The 21,439-nt window shown below is 44.1% G+C and overlaps 1 protein-coding gene and 1 pseudogene across 3 annotated transcripts in view; one reads left to right on the top strand and one right to left on the bottom strand.

Moving 5' to 3' along the window:
* Nucleotides 1-21,439, top strand: part of rnf144aa (ring finger protein 144aa) — a 74,283-nt gene that overhangs the window by 36,139 nt on the left and 16,705 nt on the right. For 2 of the 3 annotated variants that reach the window (XM_064954120.1, XM_064954122.1), the window contains 5 exons: nucleotides 3,750-3,810; nucleotides 5,826-6,045; nucleotides 9,034-9,181; nucleotides 9,799-9,888; nucleotides 11,877-11,961. In XM_064954120.1, the coding sequence (XP_064810192.1) occupies nucleotides 3,750-3,810; nucleotides 5,826-6,045; nucleotides 9,034-9,181; nucleotides 9,799-9,888; nucleotides 11,877-11,961 (604 nt within the window). Of the gene's footprint in view, nucleotides 1-3,749; nucleotides 3,811-5,825; nucleotides 6,046-9,033; nucleotides 9,182-9,798; nucleotides 9,889-11,876; nucleotides 17,149-21,439 lie in introns of those variants that run through there. The other variant, XM_064954121.1, reaches the window with a different exon arrangement.
* Nucleotides 512-3,453, bottom strand: LOC135526832 (leukocyte elastase inhibitor-like; annotated as a pseudogene).

Genomic DNA, 21,439 nt, shown 5'->3' with positions numbered 1-21,439 from the left:
CTTAATTGTAGTAAAACCTTTCTTACATCAGAACACGCACATACACATCTTCATAATTCATTTGAGTGAATTCATGATCACAATACACAAAGTTGTGGCAAGTTGGAGGATAATTGCATATGATTTTACTGGACTTGATGCTTGCATTTTACAGCAACAAAACAGAATCCATGCGGAATTGACAGACGTTTCTTTCATAAAATGTGTTCGTATCAAGACGACAACAGGGAGGTTACACAGACACAACAGTCATGATAGAGGATGGGGAAACTAGCCTGAGGGCCAGTCTGGTTTGTGCTATCACATCAACTTCTTGTCATTCATTGTCATGCCATTGATCGGCTTGACATTGAGCAATGGAGTTGGCGAGAACAAACAAATCCGGGACCTGCCTCTGACTATTTCATAGTGAGGCACAATGCATTGCATGTATACCATCAGATCATCAAGGAAAACCATGTGACCAAAGCCCCTCAACTTCACCATTCTTTGGTAAAGCATTAAGGGAACACTAGTCGCCACAGAAGAGGATTTTCTGTGTGTCGTTGTGGCGGATGAAGAACAAAAAGGGGCGGTCGGCTCTGAAAGTGTGTATTTTATTCAAACAAGCTCGCGGTGATGGCAGCGGGCCTTTCTGCACTGCTCGTTCACGTCTACAAAGGCCTTTTTCACCACTCCAGCCAACTGCAGGTCGTCATCGGGCGACGTGCCTGAGAAGTCGCTAGACCAGTCTAAGGTGTCAACTATGCCCGTCTTAGACAAAATGTCATTCAGGTTGTAGGTCTCATCCAACTTACATTGTGGATGTTACTCTCTTGCCTCCATGTACTGGATTCTCACTGTCTGCATCGCAAAGTTCTCTCATGTGAGCTGCTTCTTCAGCCCAGTGGTGAAGTCCAGCTTCTCCAGCCCTCGTCAGGGAGCATAATGAGCATGCTCACCTTGGTTCCTTCATAGGGCATCCCCAGAATCTGAAAGTGGACGTTGATTGTCATTTTCATATTTTCCACACGCAGTTTCTAAATCTTGCTCACTTTGAACCTGATCTTCTCCATCATTGGACTCCTCAAATGCCTCTCTCCACTTGCCCTTGAAGTAGATTGCAGTCACCAACACTAGTTTTGTTAAATAGTTGAAAGTCCCCTGCCGACAGGTGATTCATTTTACACTCTATTTCTCTACCCCCCTCCCCCTTTGCAGCCTCTGCACTGGGCCTCCAACTCGGCACCGTAGTACTTCTTGCTTTCACTGAGGAAAGCCTCAGCAAACTGATAAGACTGCTCTCCTTATAGATGGTTGGCCAGGCTCAGTGTGTATGGGGCTCCCCCTTTGTTCAGCACAGACAGATGATCCTCTTCCACCTACAAACAATACCCCATAATGACAAAGCAAAAACTGTTATTTTAGAAAAAGTCCAATTAAATATCACATTTGCATAAGTACTCAGACCCTTTACTACTACGTTGTTGAAGCACCTTTGGCAGAGATTACAGCCTTGAGTCGTCTTGGCTATGACGTTACAAGCTTGGCACACCTGTGTTTGGGGAATTTCTCCCAGTCTTCTCTGCAGATCATCTCAAGCTCTGTCAGGTTGGATGGGGAGCGTCGCTTAACAGTTATTTTCAGGTCTCTCCATAGATGTTTCATCGATTGGGTTCAAGTTCGGGCTCTGACCACTCAAGGACATTCAGAGACTTGTCCCGAAGCCACTCCTGCGTTGTCTTGGCTGTGTGCTTAGGGTTGTTGACCTGTTGGAAGGTGAACCTTTGCCCCATTCTGAGGTCTTGCGCATTCTGGAGCAGGTTTTCATCTAGGATCTCTTAGTACTTTGCTCAATATATCTTTCCCTCAATCCTGATTTGTTCCCCAGTACCTGCCGCTGAAAAACACCCCCACTGCATGATGCTGCCACCACCATGCTTCACTGTAGGGATAATGCCAGGTTTCCTCCAGACGCGACCCTTGGCATTCAGGCCAATGAGTTTAATCTTGGTTTCATGAGACCCAGAGAATCTTGTTTCTCATGATCTGAGACTCTTTTAGCTACCTTTTTGGAAAACTCCAAGCGGGCTGTCTTGCCTTTTACTGAGGAGTGGCTTCCGTCTGGCTACTCTACCATAAAGGCCTGATTGGTGGAGTGCTGCAGAGATGGTTCTTCTGGAAGGTTCTCCCATCTCAACAGAGGAACTCTGGAGCTCTGTCTGAGTGACCATTTGGGTTCTTGGTCACTTCCCTGACCAATGCCCTTCTCCCCCGATTGCTCAGTTTGGCTGGGCGGCCAGCTCTAGGAATAGTCTTGGTGGTTGCATACTTCTTCTATTTAAGAATGTTGGAGGCCACTGTATTCTTGGGGACCTTCATTTCTGCAGACAGCAGAAATGAAGAGTTTGAATACAGCAAAAAGAGTTTGAATACCTATGTCAATAAGGTATTTCTGTTTAAAAATTAATATATTTGCAAACATTTCAAAAAAACAAAAATGTTCACTATCATTATGAGGTATTGTGTGTAGATTGATATTTGTTTTTAATTTTGATTTGTTTTAGAATACAGCTGTAATGTTATATATTGGGGGAAAAAGTCAAGGGGTCTGAATACTCTCCGAATGTACTTTAGGTAAAAAAGAATACATATTTAAGTATTTTCTTTCTTCCATATTTACAGTTAGTACGGTAGTTATTTACACATGCGGGGGAAGTGGAAAGTTCCAATTTGAAGGGATAGTTACAGAAATAGTCTCCTTACCTTTAAACTTGTATGGTCCAAGATTAATTTAGATTAATTTAGATTAATTCACTCTTCAGATTTATTTACTAAGCCGCTGCTATCAACTGCTAATATTAGCATTGATGACCAAAACCAATGAATTTCAAGTGGCCGTCATGGATTTGAAAGACATAAAAAAATATCAGGGATTAGTGTCGTTCCTGGCCCAATATACTTATTTACTTTTTATTGATATTTAGACCTTTTGAACATGTTCAATGACTATGAACATATAGGTAATGCATGTGCTTTATTTAGATGAAAGAAATCTCCTAACTCAGCCTCAAAGACCTCCACATCCATTCCAGAGGCCTCTGAGGCTGCACAAGACCATGTTTTTAATTGGGGTCCCTTGCCGCGCAGACCTTAGCCCTCTCTGTGAATATCTCTCTCCGTCTTTTCCAAAACTACCTGCACAAACAAGTCTGGCTTCGCTCCGTCTCAGCTCTGGCCCACCTTCGAGATGCGTTGGTGTGTTTTATACAGAGTGGATGGGCCCCGCTCGTCTGTGTCCTTCCCCGATTTGAGGTCAATCTGAGGTCACCTCTCACTCTCTCTGTTTTGGAGGCCGGCGGCCGTATGTTTCCAATCAATCAAAGTCACTGGCCTTTTACTCGGACCCGGCTTGTCACACCAGTCAGAGACGAGGCGTCTCTCATCCAGCCGCTGTGACAGTCTTTGACTCATAATTGACTGTTCTCACACTCACCACCCCACCCCCCCCACCCCCGAATGTTATTTTCATCATTGCATAATGACTACATTTAACCTTTTATTATATGTAGCCAGTATGCAAATATACCTCTCACGGAATATGTGAATAAAACCGCTGGGCTAATCCTAATTATGCTGAAATTGAGTGGGGTTTTGTAATTGATCATCTTCAGACTGTCGTGTGGCTGAAAGCATCATGTCCTGTATTCGTTTGGTAAGCTATCACACGGGCATTATGTTCCTAACTCTCCCTCTTCTTTCTCCTGCAGATTGAGTGCATAGTGGCGACAGCGATTATGCAGAGATACAAGAAGCTGCAGTTTGAGAGGGGTAAGTGGGAGAGTAACCGCACTGACTGCATCACTGCTCATAGACGTGTAGGTAATTGAGCTCCCACCTGGCTCCCTTGTCTCCCCACACCATTTAGTATTTATTAGGGATCCTCATTAGCTGCTGCCAAGGCAGAAACTACTCTTCCTGGAGTCCAATATCAATTTGACCTGGAGGACAATGACAACCCTCTACCTTTTCTTATTGTGTTCTGATTTAGCCTACATTCTGTATCAAAGTTTAACACGGCCACCATCAAAGATGCATGAGGGGAAAGCCTTTTCAGGTACATTTAAAGTGATGTGAATTGGATAGGTAGTGCTATATCATGACCTACACTGTCTGGCTGGGGAATGTATATCTATACAGTATGTCTGTCTAAATGTCCTAATTCAAAGCCTTTAATATTTATTCCCTGTGTTCGGTTATGAATTCATCATCTGTGGTTGTCTGTCTGTATATTTAATAAGGTCGTAAAAGTCACACTGAGGAGTGTTAGGGGGTGCCTTTCTGCTGTGAATGGCGTATGGCTGGGCGGTATACCTAAATGTATTGGTATTGATATTTCAATGTTTGGTTTGTTAAATGTGTTAACGCACTGCTCTTCGATGGTGAAATAATGTCCGTTTTTGTTGTTTCCCCCGTTTGCTACTTGAGTCGTCTCTTTCCTTCCACATACACCATTCCCCGCCCCCTGTCATTCAAGGAGAGCAGTTTTTGCGCTACCACGAGTCGCAACAACCACTCGCAGTCAGTCTTCATGGTCAATGCTGCAGATCTGGCTAGTCAGCTAGCTAAATGTACTTAGTCAGAGCAATGATACCAGTGCTGTTGTAGGCCTACATCAGCATGTTTGCACAATGGTACATTCTAAATAAGAGAGGTAATACGCAAAACATGGACATTTTAGCTACATCAAAGCAACAGTAAGATACCATTTATTTTATGTCGCATTCATTATGGTCCACTGGGAAACACTGACCAACACTTTGGTTCCTTCCCTGTCCCAATAGCCTTGTTTTTTTCACTATTCAAAGTGCCTATTATATTCCAACTTTTGTTTGAAGTTTCATTGAACAGTATAAAACAATCAGAATGGACAAAGCCCCATTTAAAAAAACAGCAACAACAAAACTTAGAATGTATGTGTTGCCATCCTAGGGTCATACGCTACTCATAAAGCACATTTATAACTTTTATTATTAACAAACCTCAAATACCATCAAAAATGTGAATAATATTGTGATTATGATATGTGCTAATCTGTGACATGGGGTTCCCACGCTAACCTCAGCCAGACTTGCACACCCACTCTATATGGCATGTGCCTCGAAGGTACTCCACCCACCCAAAGGCACAAACACAGACACACATTGTGGACACACAGGGATGGAGAGTCGCACAGACAGGGGGGCAGGGGGCTGCCATTTTGGTTCAACAGCAACAGACTGAGGAACATGCGAGAGTCAACAGAACAGAGCCATGTGATGGCAAGCAGTGTGTGTTAGTCATTGGGACTGGATGGTTGGACTTGTTTTGTAGTTTTGTAGTTAGTTTGGTCGAAGCACATTTAAATAGGGTGATTGGAGGAAAAAATAGATGTTGATTTAGCTGCTGTGTTAGGGAGCACCAACTGATCTGTGTGTGCATATGTCAAATGACACTTGTGCTTGCGGGAGTATGTACTTGTGCATAGGTCAAAAACATGAAATAAAAATGTTTTTTTAATAGACCCGAAACAAGATAACAATTAACAGTAAAGTAGTAAACCACGTCTGGCACATAGCACCTATGTCTCTGTGTTAAAACACACACACACACACACACACACACTTTCTGATTTGCAATGGCTTTTTCCACAGATTACAGATGGATATCCATCTGAAAGTGTGTGTGTGTGAACAGAGACGATCACCTCGTGACCTCCTGTCTCCTCATGACCTGTCACCATGCTTTGGAAGCAGTCACTGTATACAGTACTGTTGGTGGTGACACCTGGTTTTGTGCCACCGCAGAGGTGCTTCTGGACCCGTGCCGGACGTGGTGCCCATCGTCGTCGTGCCAGGCAGTGTGCCAGCTGAAGGAGATGGAGGTGGCGCAGCCCCAGCTGGTGAAGTGTGCCGTGTGCACCCTGGAGTTCTGCTCGGCCTGCAAGGCTAACTGGCACCCCGGGCAGGTCTGCCCACCCCAGGAGAACAACCTGCCCATCACCGCTTTCCTACCCGGAGAGACCAGGTATGGAACTGAATCGTCTCCTCTTCCTTCATCATATCAATCACTTCCTCTCCACCTCATCAATTCTTTGATATCTGTAGAGACCAGGTATAGATGAGCTGGAGTTTTTCCTCTTCATCCTCCTATTGTCTTCACCAATCTCAATCGCACTCTCCTCCCCATCACCTCCTCGAGCTAGTTGACAGAGGTTAGACTCCGTGACCGTTGAATGACATTTCGTCCCGAGAATCATAGGTTCTCATTCTATCCGTCATTGTAACTGGCTTTCCGCAATGAGCCACACTGTAAACACTGCGTTGTTGAGACCGCAAAGTCGTATGTTTTACAGGGATAATGTCCTTATCCCGGAAACCCTGGTCCCATTATCCACACACACGTACACTCACACGCTCGCGCGCTGACACACACACACACACACAAACGGCTCGTAGTTGTTTTCTCCTAATGTGGTTGATGATCTGCCTTCACCTGCTCTCACCCCTCTACTGAGGACACTGTGAGGACACAGCCTCTGGTCCCCGTGGGAACCTGTATTTACCACCCTGGATACCAGCCTAGCTACCGCTGTGTTGATGTCTCCATGAAGCCAGCTGCTCTCATGCATAACCATCCAGGCGCGAGTCATCTAGTGCCTTCTAGTGCATATTTAATATGACTGAGTGTATTAGCTGGAGCAGGTTGCCTGGTGATAGTGCTGGGACCCATGGGCTCAGATAAGGCTAGCCGGGGTTGACCAAGGTCACAGAGGAAGTCAGAATGTGTCAATATAAGGAGTCAAGGCCGTAACTCTTAGCCAACCTGCATTTGGACTATTGGTCTACTTAAAACTCTAGAATGTGGTGGCCCAGTGGCAAAGCTACACTACATGACCAAAAGTATGTGGGCATCTGCTCGTTGAACGTCTCATTCATAAATCATGGGCTCTGCTGCTATAACAGCCTCCACTCTTCTGGGAAAACTTCCCACTAGATGTTGAAACATTGCTGCGGGGACTGGCTTCCATTTTAGCCACGAGTCAAACCGAGATTTGTCTGTCGACTCCAGAGTCCAATGGCGCCGAGCTTTACACCACTCCAGCAGATCTTTGGCATTGCGCATGGCGATCTTAGGCTCGTGTGCGGCTGCTCGGCCACGGAAACCCATTTCATGAAGCTCCAGACGAACAGTTCTTGTGCTGACGTTGCTTCCAGAGGCAATTTGGAACTCGGTAGTGAGTGTTGCAACCAAGGACAGACTGTTTTTACGCACCATGCACTTTAGCACTCTGCAGTCCTGTTCTGTGAATGGCCTACCACTTGGTGGCTGAGCAGTTGTTGCTCCTAGACGTTTCCACTTCACAATAACAGCAGAAGTTTGACAAACTGACTTGTTGGAAAAGTGGCATCCTATGACAGTGCCACGTTGAAAGTCCCTGAGCTCTTCAGTAAGGCCATTCTACTGTCAGTGTTTGTCTATGGAGATTGCATGACTTTGTGCTCGATTTTATACACCTGTCAGCAACGGGTGTGGCTGAAATAGCCGAATCCACTAATTTGAAGGGGTGTACACACATTTTTCTGTGTGTATATATAGTATATCTAAAAATAAAGCGAGAGAGAGGGTTGTGGAGTTGTCCTCAGATGTCACGAAAGGCCACAGTGGTTTAAAGGGAAAGTTTTGGACTTTACAACTTAATGTTAGATGGTTCCTCACCCTGAAAAAGAAGTCTATGGGCCAGAAGAAACTGTAATCCATAGTTGTTTTCTCTAAACAGCCCCAACAAACTTCATCTAACTTGAGCCATGGATTACAGTTTTTCCAGGCCCATAGACTACTTTTAGCTTGCGGAACCATCGAACATCAAGTTGTAAAATCCTGAACTTCCCCTTTAAACTCTGCCGCCTCCTCTCTCTTTCTCTACCCCCTGTCAGGACTCCAAGTATGGCTTGTATGACTCTTACTGTGATTAATGTACATACTGCACTTATCTAAACAATGAGCTCTGGAGTACGTTCTTCTCCTCTCTCGCCTTTCAAGAGTGTGGGAAATTAGTGTCCTAATTCGAATGGACTCCACATACACTATTAGCCCGATCTGCACCAAGCTGACATATGCAGCAATTACCGCAAAGGGCAAATGTATTACTCTATGGACCTTTCCCATTTTGCCTGGATCTTGCTGCCTTTTGCTGATACAATTTCATTTTTTAAAACATTTCTCCCATGACATACCTCTGACATAACAGCCAGCATTCAGGAGAAGGACACTCTCTCCTTAATCCTCACACTGATCCAGGTATATTAATTTCTGATCTTTAGCCTGTATTCCATTACATTCAGGCCTCTATCCCGTTCCTTCCAGAGTCAAAGCTAGAATCCGAAAGTCCTGATTAGTTACAAAATGACTGCCAGGGTGTCAAATGAAGTAGGACATGGAAGGTGGGCATTAATTCACTCTGGCCAGATGCGATCAATAGCCGGAGAATTGGCTCAGAAAATGAATGCGCTTGTTCCCTGTCCGCCTCTCTGACACTTGAGGGGGACAGCCGACAGCATCACCTGCTCTCCTTTCTGGCCTTCAAGAGTCAGCAGCACTCAGGTGGGAAAAGGACACAAAAGACCTGCTTTGAAGATGAATAGAAGAAAGAAAAGCCTGAAAGGAGTGGGAGAAAGAGAGGCTGGGACGAGCACACTTTACATTCTCTCATTTCGTTTGCATTTCAGGTGTTAGGAGGAAATTCTGTTGATGTTTATTGCAAGCTTAGATCTGTTGTACATTTAACAAAGGCTGTTCAAGATCTGTGTCATGATAAACTGTATGAGTGGGTAATCTCTCGTGGCATTCTGGATCTCTGATGTATCATGGTCTTTGTTCTTTAGCGTCATTCAGCAAAAACAATTGTTTCTACCAACATTTGTTTAAGAAACGTAACACACTGAACATTGCTCTCTCTCTCTCTCTCTCTCTCTCTCTCTCTACCGCACGCGCGCTCTCACCGTGTCTCCTCAGCTCCTTCTACAAGAGTGACGATGACGATGGTCCCATCAAGCGCTGTCCCAAGTGTAAGGTGTACATCGAGAGGGACGAGGGCTGTGCCCAGATGATGTGCAAGAACTGCAAACACGCCTTCTGCTGGTACTGTCTGGAGTCACTGGACGTGAGTAGAGAACCTTGTCGCATGCAAACACACACCCCTTTCTCGTGGTACTTTCTGGAGCCTCTGGATATGAGTAGAACCTTGTCCCAATGTTTCTCCAAAACACCTCCCCACATCTGTGCTGCTGCAACATGTTCGTATAGAATAATACACACGTATCTTTGCAAATGACTTTTAATTTCCCCTTTCAGCATGTTGGTCCTGACTTCAATACAGCAGTCTGAAATGTGCATAGAATTCACTCTGTATATTTCGCATGTCTGGTGTGAGCAGTGATCTAATGTGTTATCAGGGAATAACAGCACTGCAGGAGGTGTGATAAGGCTGCAGGCGGATGGATTTCCAAATCCAAAACTCGTTTTTATGACGTTTGATACAAGACAATGGAACTGAAACAGAGGGATTTTATCTGGGCTTGTAGGAGGCTTTACTGGCAGTGGCTTAAGTCAATTCTAATTGCAGACCACAGGCGATTTTACACCACACTGGTCATTTAAAAGCAATTTTCTCCAAGCAGCTGCCCCTACCTCTCAGTACTAATGATAGATCATTCTTTTCTCTTCTTTCTCTCTCTCTCTGTGTGTGTGTGTGTGTGTGTGTGTGTGTATGACACACAGGATGACTTCCTCCTGATCCACTATGACAAAGGGCCCTGTCGAAACAAACTGGGCCACTCCAGGGCGTCTGTCATCTGGCACAGAACACAGGTGAGTAAAGTTAGTGCGCCCACTTTCCTCCTTTGTCTCTCTCTGTCTCTCACACACACACTGGACTTCCCCTATGTCTGCAGCATGTGGCAGGGCACATGCAACACACTTTTCCCCTCACACAAACACTTCCACGCACACACATGTTTAACGTGAATAATCATGGATGGTGGTCTGTGAAAACACTAGTCTGTAGGAGAGCACAGCTTGGTCGTTGTTCTGTGTGTTGGCCCGTTGTTGTTTGTGTCAACATGTCTCTCCAGCATTGCTTTCTTACAGTAGATTGTTTTCTGTGTATAATATGTGGACATTTGCAAGTCACTTATGGGTTAGAGTAATGCTTTTACTCTGGCACAGTCTCTAAAGTAAAAAGCAGGGAACAACTTTCACTGCACATTCTGAAATTTAATTTTTGCCCCCCCCCCCACTTTTATCATTGGAATTTGATCCAAAACGAGGCACCGGTGTGCTTCAGGACCATGCGGACGCCTCCGAGTTGACTGGATAAAAATGATATTCATTAAAACCAAAGTTGCGCCCCTGGTCAAATGTAACACTGGTTGCTCAATATTATTTGATGGTACTGTTAAGCTGTTCAGTTACAACATACATAATGCTTGCCACACATTATGAATTAAAAGTCAACACATCCTTTTTAGAATTCTGATTCTAATATCGAATGAGAATATTGAGTAGATTTTTCTGTTCACCCAGTCGTTGTTCAGCTCTAGCTATCATCCAGCACATATCTAGTCATAGACGAGCACATTTCCCGGGTTTAACAGAGCGTTGTGAACGCTAGCGCACACACTGGCATCTGTTGCCCAGTAGGACAGGCTGAGTCATTTGAGCATGATTACAGCTTGTGGTACTGCACCTCCTTTACCCAGCCCATGCAACCTCACTGCTCCCCAAGCCCAGTCTCTCTCTTTAGCTCCTCATGAACGCGTAACACATACAGAAAGGACCCCGGGGCCCTTATTCACAAAAGAAGTGCTGATCTAGGATGAGGTCCTCCCTGTCAATGTCATCTTATTCATTATGGCTAAAACAGATCCTAGATCAGCACTCTTACTCAGACGTTTTCTGAATTAAGGCCCTAATATATCCTGCCTTTTTATAAAGAAAGCTCAGCCTCCCTGTTTTCTGTTTTCACCTCTGTATCGGATTTTTCAAATCCGTTTTGAGATTTGAGCTGAGGGGGTTGCATCCGCTAGGGATGCCATAGAAGGAATGAAGGTCACCTCTCTCGACGCTTACTGTTCTCAGACCAGACATGGTCTATTGCATACGGTAGCTTTGTCAAGGGTTTGGTTGATCTGAGCGAATAGGATATCATGCTAACACCGTTATGCCGGTGCAACTAAAGGTTCATGGGGTGCTCGTCTGGGTAAATAATGTGATTACGGAGACCCCCGAAAAGAAGGAAGTGGACAGAAATACACAAGAAGGGATGGCAACAGCAATGTATATACATGCATGGAGCTATTTTATCGAAAGGTCTTTGTCATAGGGTGCCACTCTCTCCTGTCTTGTCCTTCATTGGCCCGCCCTGGGTGATCCTCAAAATGACTCTCCTACTCTGACACCGGCAGAAGTCCATTAGGTTATTCTAAGAAGGCAGGTTTGCGTGTAATTGCTGCTTTCAAAGGCCGTTTTGTAGCTGAGGAGATGTTTCTGCTTGTATCTGATGCCCCCATGTGGTGAGATGGGAGACTTGCACTACAAAAGATTGAAAATAACTTGCATGGTGGGTTATGACCACGTCAAACAAGAGAGCAAGTTTTGAGAAGGGAAGTGGAAATGATTTGGTGTGTATTATCTTGTTAAGGGATCTCTCATACGCTAGTCCTGTTTTTTCTATATAGTGCCAATTGTGTTCTTCCTGATATTTTTTGCAATGTAGCTAAACAAACGGTGTCTTATTTGCTGGTGCCTCTGCCTTGTTTGCAGTCTCTTACTTTCTCTCCTCTCTCTCTTTCTCCAAGGTGGTGGGGATCTTCGCTGGCTTCGGCCTTCTCCTGCTGGTGGCCTCTCCCTTTCTCCTCCTGGCCACGCCCTTTGTCCTCTGCTGTAAGTGCAAGTGCAGCAAAGGGGACGACGACCCCCTGCCCACCTAAACCCCGCCTCGCTAAGCAGGCGGCCATATTTATTTTACGTCCCTTTCTTCCGTTTTCTCCCTCCACGCTTCTGGCGGTGCTTCATTTAACGGGTCTGGGGCCGAGCTGCACCGTCTCGGCCCAGCCGGGTCCCGATCCATCTCGCTCGCAGTGTCATGGTGGGAGAGGAGGAGTTGTGTTGACCCTGTGCTCCCTGGCCTGGTGGAAGATGGGTTCACAGAGGTCAGACTTTGTGGACGACAACGACGCGCCTCTCTGTGGGCTTGGGGGCCATGTGTCCGTTTACTGTAGCAGGGCCACGCTGAGGCCTTGAGGTGAGCTACAGGCAGTGGTTGTAGTACAGAACCGAAGAAGAAGAGGATGTTTTATGAAGAGAAGAGGGATAAAGACGTGATGTCTGAATCCTCTTGTTGGAGACAGTTTCATGCAGGAGCTGCTACTATTGGAGGACCTTCACCTGAACTCGTTTCAGTCGAGTTTCTTGTTTTTGTTGGTTTGTCAAACACAAAGCTTTCCCCCCACCCCTCTACTCTCGCTTTTTATCTCTCAACATACAGGAAATACCACTGGAGTTACGTTTCTACAAACGTTTGGTGTTTACTCTGTTTGCACATTAAAGACACTCCATTTGTCGCTTTATGAACCGGGGCGGAAGTCAGGAGGTTTTCTGTCTCTCACTCCCCTGTACAGCACGTTCTCTTGGTGATGTCTGTGTTTCTGTCATCTTTTGCTCTGTTCCCACTATCAGCAAGAAGTTATTGTTTTTAAAAAATGGATTTGATCTCCTATTTCTGTCTTTAAAAAAAATATATATATATTCATATATTCATATTCTTACCCCCTTTTACTCCCCAATTTCGTAGTATCCAATTGTTAGTAGTTACTGTCTTGTCTCATCGCTACAACTCCCGTACGGGCTCGGGAGAGACGAAGGTCGAGAGCCACGCGTCCTCCGAAACACAACTCAACCAAGCCGCACTGCTTCTTTAACACAGCGCGCATCCGACCCTGGAAGCCAGCCGCACCAATGTGTCGGAGGAAACACCGTACACCTAGCGACCTGATCAGTATGCACTGTGCCCGGCCCGCCACAGGAGTCACTACTGCTCGATGAGACAAGGATATCCCTACCGACCAAACCCTCCCTAACCCGATGGACCTCCCGGGTCGCGGCCTGCTGCGACAGAGCCTGGGCTCGAACCCACAGTCTCTGGTGACCTTAGACCACTGCGTCACCCGATAGGTCTACGTGTCTTTTTGCGAGGGTGTCCCAAACGCCTTCTCACAGCCCAAAAAGAGGGACTCCTGGTCCTGTGTTTACAAAGAGTCTCAGAGTAGGAGTGCTCATCTAGGTAAGACAAAACTGATCCTATATCAGTACTCCTACTTCAAGACACTTTGTGACCATGGGCCCTGAACATTCGTCTCCCCATCCACACAGACGTGAACAAACCGTCTGGAACTGGTTCTGACTTGTGTTGTCGAATGGAATAATTTAATATCATGGGGTTCATTCTGAGTTCCTCTCAACTCAAATAAGAATCATATTTAGCCACATAGCAACAAATGGCCTTAAATGAATAAGAAACAAAGCCAAAAAAGCCACCTCCCAGTATTCTGATGAAGGGGAAAAAAAACGTCTTACAAAAACACATGGCCATTGTCCAATTCCGTCCTTGTGAAAGCACACCTAAAATAATGAATTTGTTCAATGCGTCAGTCATTCATTAAAACCTGTCTATTTTCAGGTGGAACATAGGAAATGAAATTGTCTCTCTGATACAAAGATGTCCTATTCATATGATCTATATTACACTGATGTTGGTCATATATCCAACCTCTGTAATGAACAATAATCCTATACGATGTTTTTATTTATTTTTATGGTGTGAGTCCGTGGCAAACTTGCATAATGTTAGTGGGATTGTTGTCAGCGTTTTTGTTGGGAGCGAGTCGAGAGCTCTCACTACATGCAGCTACTGCAACCTTTGCAGGGATAGAAAATGTCAAGAACTTCACTGGACTGTTTTAGACACATCTGAAGACTGCTCTACACATGACTGTATCTATGCAAGTTTGTACATTTCCTATCTTTAGTATCTTAGTCTTGCTAACAGTGTGGTCATATCAAGTGGTCCAGTATGTTATACCAGATTCCGTGTGCCATGATCACGTCATACGGTAGAATTTCACAAAAGGGAGGTCGACTTATATCAGACATACTGATAGTTTTCTTTTTTTTTTAAATCTATCATTATTTTCCCTTAAGTTGTTCCCTCAGAACTTGTGGTGAGGGACATTTACTGTAGCTACACCATTTCTCACTCTGAAACACATTTAAACTCAAGAGATCAGTCATTGGCGGTCCGCCATCAATAAGCCACTTTGGAACACATACAATAAATCCTGGGTGCCAGTCTGTTTCTGCTCTCTTGCCAACTCCGTATGAAATTGTCATGCAAAACTGTCTTGACAACGGATTAGGGGAAAGCACAAACAAATCCGGGACTACTGTAGACTACATACAGAATACTGAGATACTCTTCTCAGAAATCCCTGATTTTTTTTTTTTTTTTTTTTTGAATTTTGCTCTTCCATATTGGGCTCCACGTAGCATTCAAAGAGTGGGTATGACAGTTACTGGAACTAGCATTAGCCATTCACCTCTAGCTTATGGTAGCCACCACACACAAAGAAAACATTAGCCTTAACTTGTAAGTACCTCGTACCTTTTAGCCTCATCCTTTTCTGCTAACCCTTGATGCATGTTGTCAAAGACTCGAGTTAAACAACAAACAACAACAAAAACATTTCAGTTGAGCTAATTTACCCTCATTTTCTGGCAGTAGGGAATACGAAAGGTCCCAACTGAACATGTGGACCACTGAGCTGACCGTGTCTTTGTGTGACAATCATGCCAAGCAAGTCTTGTGGGTGGCGATTAGAGAGTGACTAGTTTCAAGCATTTTAAGATTTGTAACATAAAAGTGGAGATCTTGTGTCTGTATGGCCAGTGCCAGTTGCAGGCATGATCCAATTAGGGTCTCAACTTACTATTGAGAGTAAGAATAGTAGAGTACACCAAGGTGCCATTTTGGAATTTGGTTGTGCATTAGCAGTTTTTCTCTTCATATCACTCACTGACAGTCAATTAGCAATGTCAGTTAACAATTTTCAGAGTGGTAGTTAGGCTAGCCATCTTTCTGAACTCGTAGTGTTCATGGCCGCATACCGACCGGGCCCTGACCTCCAGGGGGCCCCCGTTTTTGATTTTGTTGGTCATTCTCACTCCGATATCATATAAACATGGCATAAGTCATTAGAAAATGTTTAGAATTGCAGTAAATTGGCTGTAAAACGGAAATGTTTTCTCCAACTCATGGCAAAGTATGTAGAATTGCAGAAAAAAAAAACATGCTTTAAAGGTCCAATGCAGCCATTTTTATCTCAATATCAAATAATTTCTGTGATTGTTTTAAATTAAAATTTAAACAAAGATGGCTTAGCTAAGAGCAATTTCTCAGGCAACACTTTTGTTAGGGAGTGGTCTGAGTGGGGAGGGGGAAACTGAAAAGTAGCTGTTATTGGCAAAAAAGGTTTGGAACTCTCTTTCCTGTTGGTCTATTTACCGCATGGTGTTGTCACCATGGAAGGCCAAAACAACATTCCATGAAAACAGGATGAAATTTCAGTGTTTTCAAACAGCTTAAACACTAAAAGGGAATTATCATGTTCACAATTTCACAGTATTATTCTAACCTCCATAGTGTGGAAATTAGGTCTGTCAAACAATGAAAATAATGAATTGCGATTAATCGGCAGTTATATCGAGGTATTCAGTCACAGGCATTCAGCTTGCTAGCTAACATTAGCATAACTAGAACAACTGTTATCTAAAAGGAAAAACGCCTGGGGATGTGTGTATAGTTCAACTTTCTGTACGTTTTCCTTCAATTGTTGCTCTAAGCTGCGTGAACTGCAGGAAATTCCCCATCGTCAAGATAGGGGCCACTAAAATGTGTTTTTTTTCCGCTAGGTGGATTTGGTCCCTCAACCAAATCTCGTTTAGGGCCCCAAAAGAATAGAGTCGTCCCTGCCGATGGCAGGGGGAAGTTAATGTTGGAAAGTTGAGCTTTTGAAGACTCTACAGTATGACGGTGTACTCTTGTTTCTGTTTTCAAGATGCAGTATGTTCATTAAATATTGCCGTTCTCTCTAGAAATGTGTAAAGCTGTCACAGACACTTTTTGTTGTCCTTATTAAAGGGGTTCGTTCGCAGATTGTAATTTTAAGAAATGTAGCCTCTATTTTCAGGCTTCCTCATCACTCTGAGACTTGGGAGGATGGCATTGCGTGACTATAGGGGAATGCACATTCAAGAGAAGTGGAAACAAGCTCTTGTCATCCATTTGGTTTAGAGGGGCTTTGAGCTGAGAGAATCTTGAAGGCTTGTCACAAAGTCCTCCGACTCAACTGATTTTTCCAGTATGCCAATCAAACTCCGATGACTCGTACAGTCATTAGTGTTATCATCTGGTTTCTTTCGGCATTATGCAGCAAAGGGACACAAAACGTTGAATAAATCCCATTCACCTCGAGGTGAGACCAAAGCCTGTTGCACAATTATATTCTAAGGCTTCAAACCTATTTTGCTCTTTGTTCACACTTTTGGGCTTCTAAACTATATTTCAACCTGTTATATCAGATGATGACACTGCTCTTGTTTTTAACATTGCATGTTCTGCTCTCTACCATTTGCTATATATATATATATATTTTTTTAAAGGTCAAACTCTGCCTCTTAATTTTAGGGAGTCCGAAACAACATTGTGAATACAGAACGTTTGACGGTTTCAGTCATGACGCACCCTTTATCCTGGATTTTAAGTTTGACTGTCACACGTACCGTACTTGCCTTTGTGTTATACTTGTTCTGTTGGCTTTGATGCCGTAAAGCATACTGTAATGACTTGTATTTGTGTTAACTGTGGAAGGAATTAATTTTTCCAACTTTTCAAAAGATGTAACCGTGTAAATTGGCATGTGTGGACAGCATTGTATAAACACATTGTGGTTCTCCCATGTATCTACTGTTCCACTGACACTGTGAAATGGAATAAATGTGGTTGTTTTTTTGTGACTTGCCTCTCTGGACATAAACGTTGCAAGCATTTTGAGATTAGTTCACGCTATAGGTCGAGCTGGCGCAGGTTTTCTTTTCGCTTTGTCCTCTCCGGCACGTTTCCCAGCAACTATGGTGGATGTGTAACCAGACCATTGCAGCTTGGCTCTGTTTTGGCCGTATGGCGTGAATAAGGGAATACATGTCTCACTGGTCCCCGTCATCAGTTCCAAATACATTGGCAGTCTCATGTTCAAGTGCGCCCTCTGGTGTTGGAAGATGGTATAACACTTGATGGGACATTGTCTTTCCAGTCAGCGCTCGGGTCATGTAAAGGCCACTGAATATAGATTTGTTTTTAGTAGGTGAGCAAGAGCCATCAATGTACTTGTCTTATTTGAAGGCATGCCTACCAATATGTTTTTTTTGGGGGGGATCTGACGTTTTACAGAAGGGAAATCGGTAAAGTGACATTTTTCCACACTGAATTCTCATAAATTGCTTCAAATGTTGATTTCCTACATTGTGACAATGACACCATGAGAATAATTCCCTTTTTCTCCCCTCCTATTTTTGGAATATCGGTTATCAGTGGAGTTATAGGCCGATACCGATGTAGCGTTAAAAGGCCAATATATAGGTAGATCATATCTGTCGGGCTCTAATCAAATGTTGCCAGAGACAGATTCTCAGAATAAGCAAAGACTACTGATAATTAAGGATAGTCAACATTCATTCCCTGGTATATTTAATAAATAAATGCAGTACATTCATATAAATGTAATATGTTTGTGTGTTACCATTCACAATGTTGTTTTGGTCTCAAACTATTTTCGCACAGCTTTGGGGTTTAGTACTGTACATACCGAGGTTGAAGCCCTTAACCAACAATGCAGTTCAAGAAAGAGTTACAATATTTACTAAATAAACTAAAGTAAAAATAGAAATAACAAGGTTATATACAGGTGGTACTGGCACAGAGTCAATGTGCGGGGGTACTGGTTAATCAAGTTACAGTATTTTGTACATGTAGGTAGGGGTAAAGTGACTACATACAGTGAGGGGGAAGTATTTGATCCCCTGCTGATTTTGTACATTTGCCCACTGACAAAGAAATGATCCGTCTATAATTGTAATGGTATTTGAACAGTGAGAGACAGAATAACAAAAACATCCAGAAAAACGCATGTCAAAAATGCTATTAATTGATTTGCATTTTAATCAGGGAAATAAGTATTTGACCCCCTCTCAATCAGAAAGATTTCTGGCTCCCAGGTGTCTTTTTATGCAGGTAACGAGCTGAGATTAGGAGCACACTCTTAAAGGGAGTGCTCCTAATCGCAGCTTGTTACCTGTATAAAAGACACCTGTCCACAGAAGCAACCAATCAATCAGATTCCAAACTCTCCACCATGGCCAAGACCAAAGAGCTCTCCAAGGATGTCAGGGACAAGATTATAGACCTACACAAGGCTGGAATGGGCTACAAGACCATCGCCAGGCAGCTTGGTGAGAAGGTGACAACAGTTGGAACCGTCACTCTCCCTCAGCCTGGTGCTCCGTGCAAGATCTCACCTCGTGGAGTTGCAATGATCATGAGAACGGTGAGGAATCAGCCCAGAACTACACGAGAGGATCTTGTCAATGATCTCAAGGCAGCTGAGATCATAGTCACCAAGAAAACAATTGGTAACACACTACGCCATGAAGGACTGAAATCCTGCAGCGCCTGCAAGGTCCCCCTGTTCAAGAAAGCACATATACATGCCCGTCTGAAGTTTGCCAATGAACATCTGATTGATTCATAGGACAACTGGGTCTTTGTCATCGACAGCTCTTTGTCATCAACTCAACTCGAAATGCTGCCTATAAACACCATCCCCACCGTCAAACATGGAGGTGGAAACATTATGCTTTAAGGGTGTTCTGCTAAGGGGACAGGACAACTTCACCGCATTAAAGGGACGATGGACGGGGCCATGTACCGTCAAATCTGGAGTGAGAACCTCCTTTCCTCAGCCAGGGCATTGAAAATGGGTCGTGATGATTGGTATTCCAGCATGACAATGACCCAAAACACACAGCCAAGGCATCAAAGGAGTAGCTCAAGAAGAAGCACATTAAGGTCCTGGAGTGGCCTAGCCAGTCTCCAGACCTTAATCCCATAGAAAATCTGTGGAGGGAGCTGAAGGTTCGAGTTGCCAAACGTCAGCCTCGAAATCTGAATGACTTGGAGAAGATCTGCAAAGAGGAGTGGGACAAAATCCCTCCTGAGATGTGTGCAAACCTAAGTACTAAGTAATGTTTTGCAGAGGGGTCAAATACTTATTTCCCTCATTAAAATGCAAATCAATTTATAACATTTTTGACATGCGTTTTTCTGGATTTTTTTGTTATTCTGTCTCTCACTTCAAATAAACCTACCATTTAAAATTATAGACTGTTAATTTCTTTGTCAGTGGGCAAATGTACAAAATCAGCAGGGGATCAAATACTTTTTTCCCTCACTGTAGATAATAAACAGCGAGTAGCAGCAGTGTAAAAACAAAGGGGGGGAGGGGGGCATTTGATTAATTGTTCAACAGTTTTATGGCTTGGGGGTAGAAGCTGTTAAAGAGTCTTTTGGTCCTAGACTTGGTGCTCTGGTACCGATTCCCGTGTGGTAGCAGAGAGAACAGTCTATGACTAGGGTGACTGGAGTCTTTGACAATGTTTTGGGCCTTCCTCTGACACAGCCTAGTATATAGGTCCTGGATGGGAAGAAGCTTGGCCCCAGTGATGTACTGGGCCGTACGCACCACCCTCTGTAGCGCCTTCTGGTCAGATGCTGAGCAGTTGCCATACCAGGCGGTGATGCAACCGTTCAGGGTGCTCTCTGGTGCAGCTCTAGTAATTTTTGAGTATCAAGAAGCTATAGAATAAATGCTCACTAAAGCTATTGAAAAGCCTTCTGCGAGCAACCTCCATTTCTCCTCATACATTGTAGTCCTGTGTGGCCCTGTCAAACCAACACCTGCTCTTCAGCCCTTTGTTAATCACTCTCTCTTTTCTCTCCCTCTTTCTTTCATTGTGCTTCAATTTCCTGCCAGATGTGGGTCTGGAAGTGTCAAGCAGACGAGCCTGAAATGCAATTGCTAACGCCAAATAACAACTCCGTGATATATCATCCCCCAGCAGCTGTTCTCTGTTTGGAAGGCCCCCACCAATCGCAGGGCCCGGCCGCAGAAAGCGCCATCTGTGGGCGCCATGGCGACAGGGTTGCGGGTGCTGAGGCTGATGGGTTATCTGGAGCGAATTAAGCAAGGAGAGTGGATAGGAAGCCAGCACCAGGCCCTCACACCTGCACTGTAGGGTACACAAAGTCCTGAAATCACACGTGTGTGGGTGCCCGGCCGCAGGGCTGGGTTTACCCACTGCTCTGCCAAATCCTTCCTTTGCTCTCTCGTGTACTTCACCCATTGGGGTAAAGAGTGTACTTTATACTTTGGTTACTTCTTTCTCCTTGTGTCTTCCAGGGTGTATTTCTGTGAAATGTTACACACACTAATTGCTGTACTGTCTCCAGAGTGGACCTGCATAGTAATTGGATTGTGCAAATATACAGGTTCATGAGTAGGTCATCATTTCTTTTAGGTTGATCTTTCATGTACACACATGATTTAGTTCTATCTGTACTTACCCAAACACACCCTCTTCATACGCATGATATACACACAGTACCAGTCAAAAGTTTGGACACACCTACTCATTCAAGGGTTTTTCTTTATTTTGTACTATGTTCTACAATGTACAATAATAGTGAAGACATTAAAACTATGAAATAACACGGAATCATGTATTAACCAAAAAAGTGTTAAACATCAAAATATATTTTAGTTTCTTCAAAGTAGCCTCCCTTTGCCTTGGTGACAGCTTTGCACACTCTTGGCATTCTCTCAACCAGCTTCATGAGGAATGCTTTTCCAACAGTCTTGAAGGAGTTTCCATATATGCTGAGCATTTGTTGTCTGCTTTTCCTTCACTCTACATTCCAACTCATCCCAAACCGTCTCAATTGTGTTGAGGTTGACTGATTGAGGAGGCCAGGTCATCTGATACAGCACTCCATTACTCTCCTTCTTGGTCAAATAGCCCTTACACAGCCTGGAGGTGTGTTTTGGGGTCATTGTCCTGTTGAAAAACAAATGATAGTCTCACTAAGTGCAAACCAGATGGGATGGAGTATCACTGCAGCAAAGCACCATCACACCTCCTCCTCCATGCTTCACGTGGGAACCACACATGTAGAGATCATCCGTTCTTCCTACTC

The sequence above is a fragment of the Oncorhynchus masou genome, chromosome 32, assembly GCF_036934945.1.
Source record: "Oncorhynchus masou masou isolate Uvic2021 chromosome 32, UVic_Omas_1.1, whole genome shotgun sequence".
Lineage (NCBI taxonomy): Eukaryota > Metazoa > Chordata > Actinopteri > Salmoniformes > Salmonidae > Oncorhynchus > Oncorhynchus masou.
The sequence above is the reverse complement of the archived record's forward strand: the minus strand, read 5'-3'. Positions and strand labels throughout refer to the sequence as shown.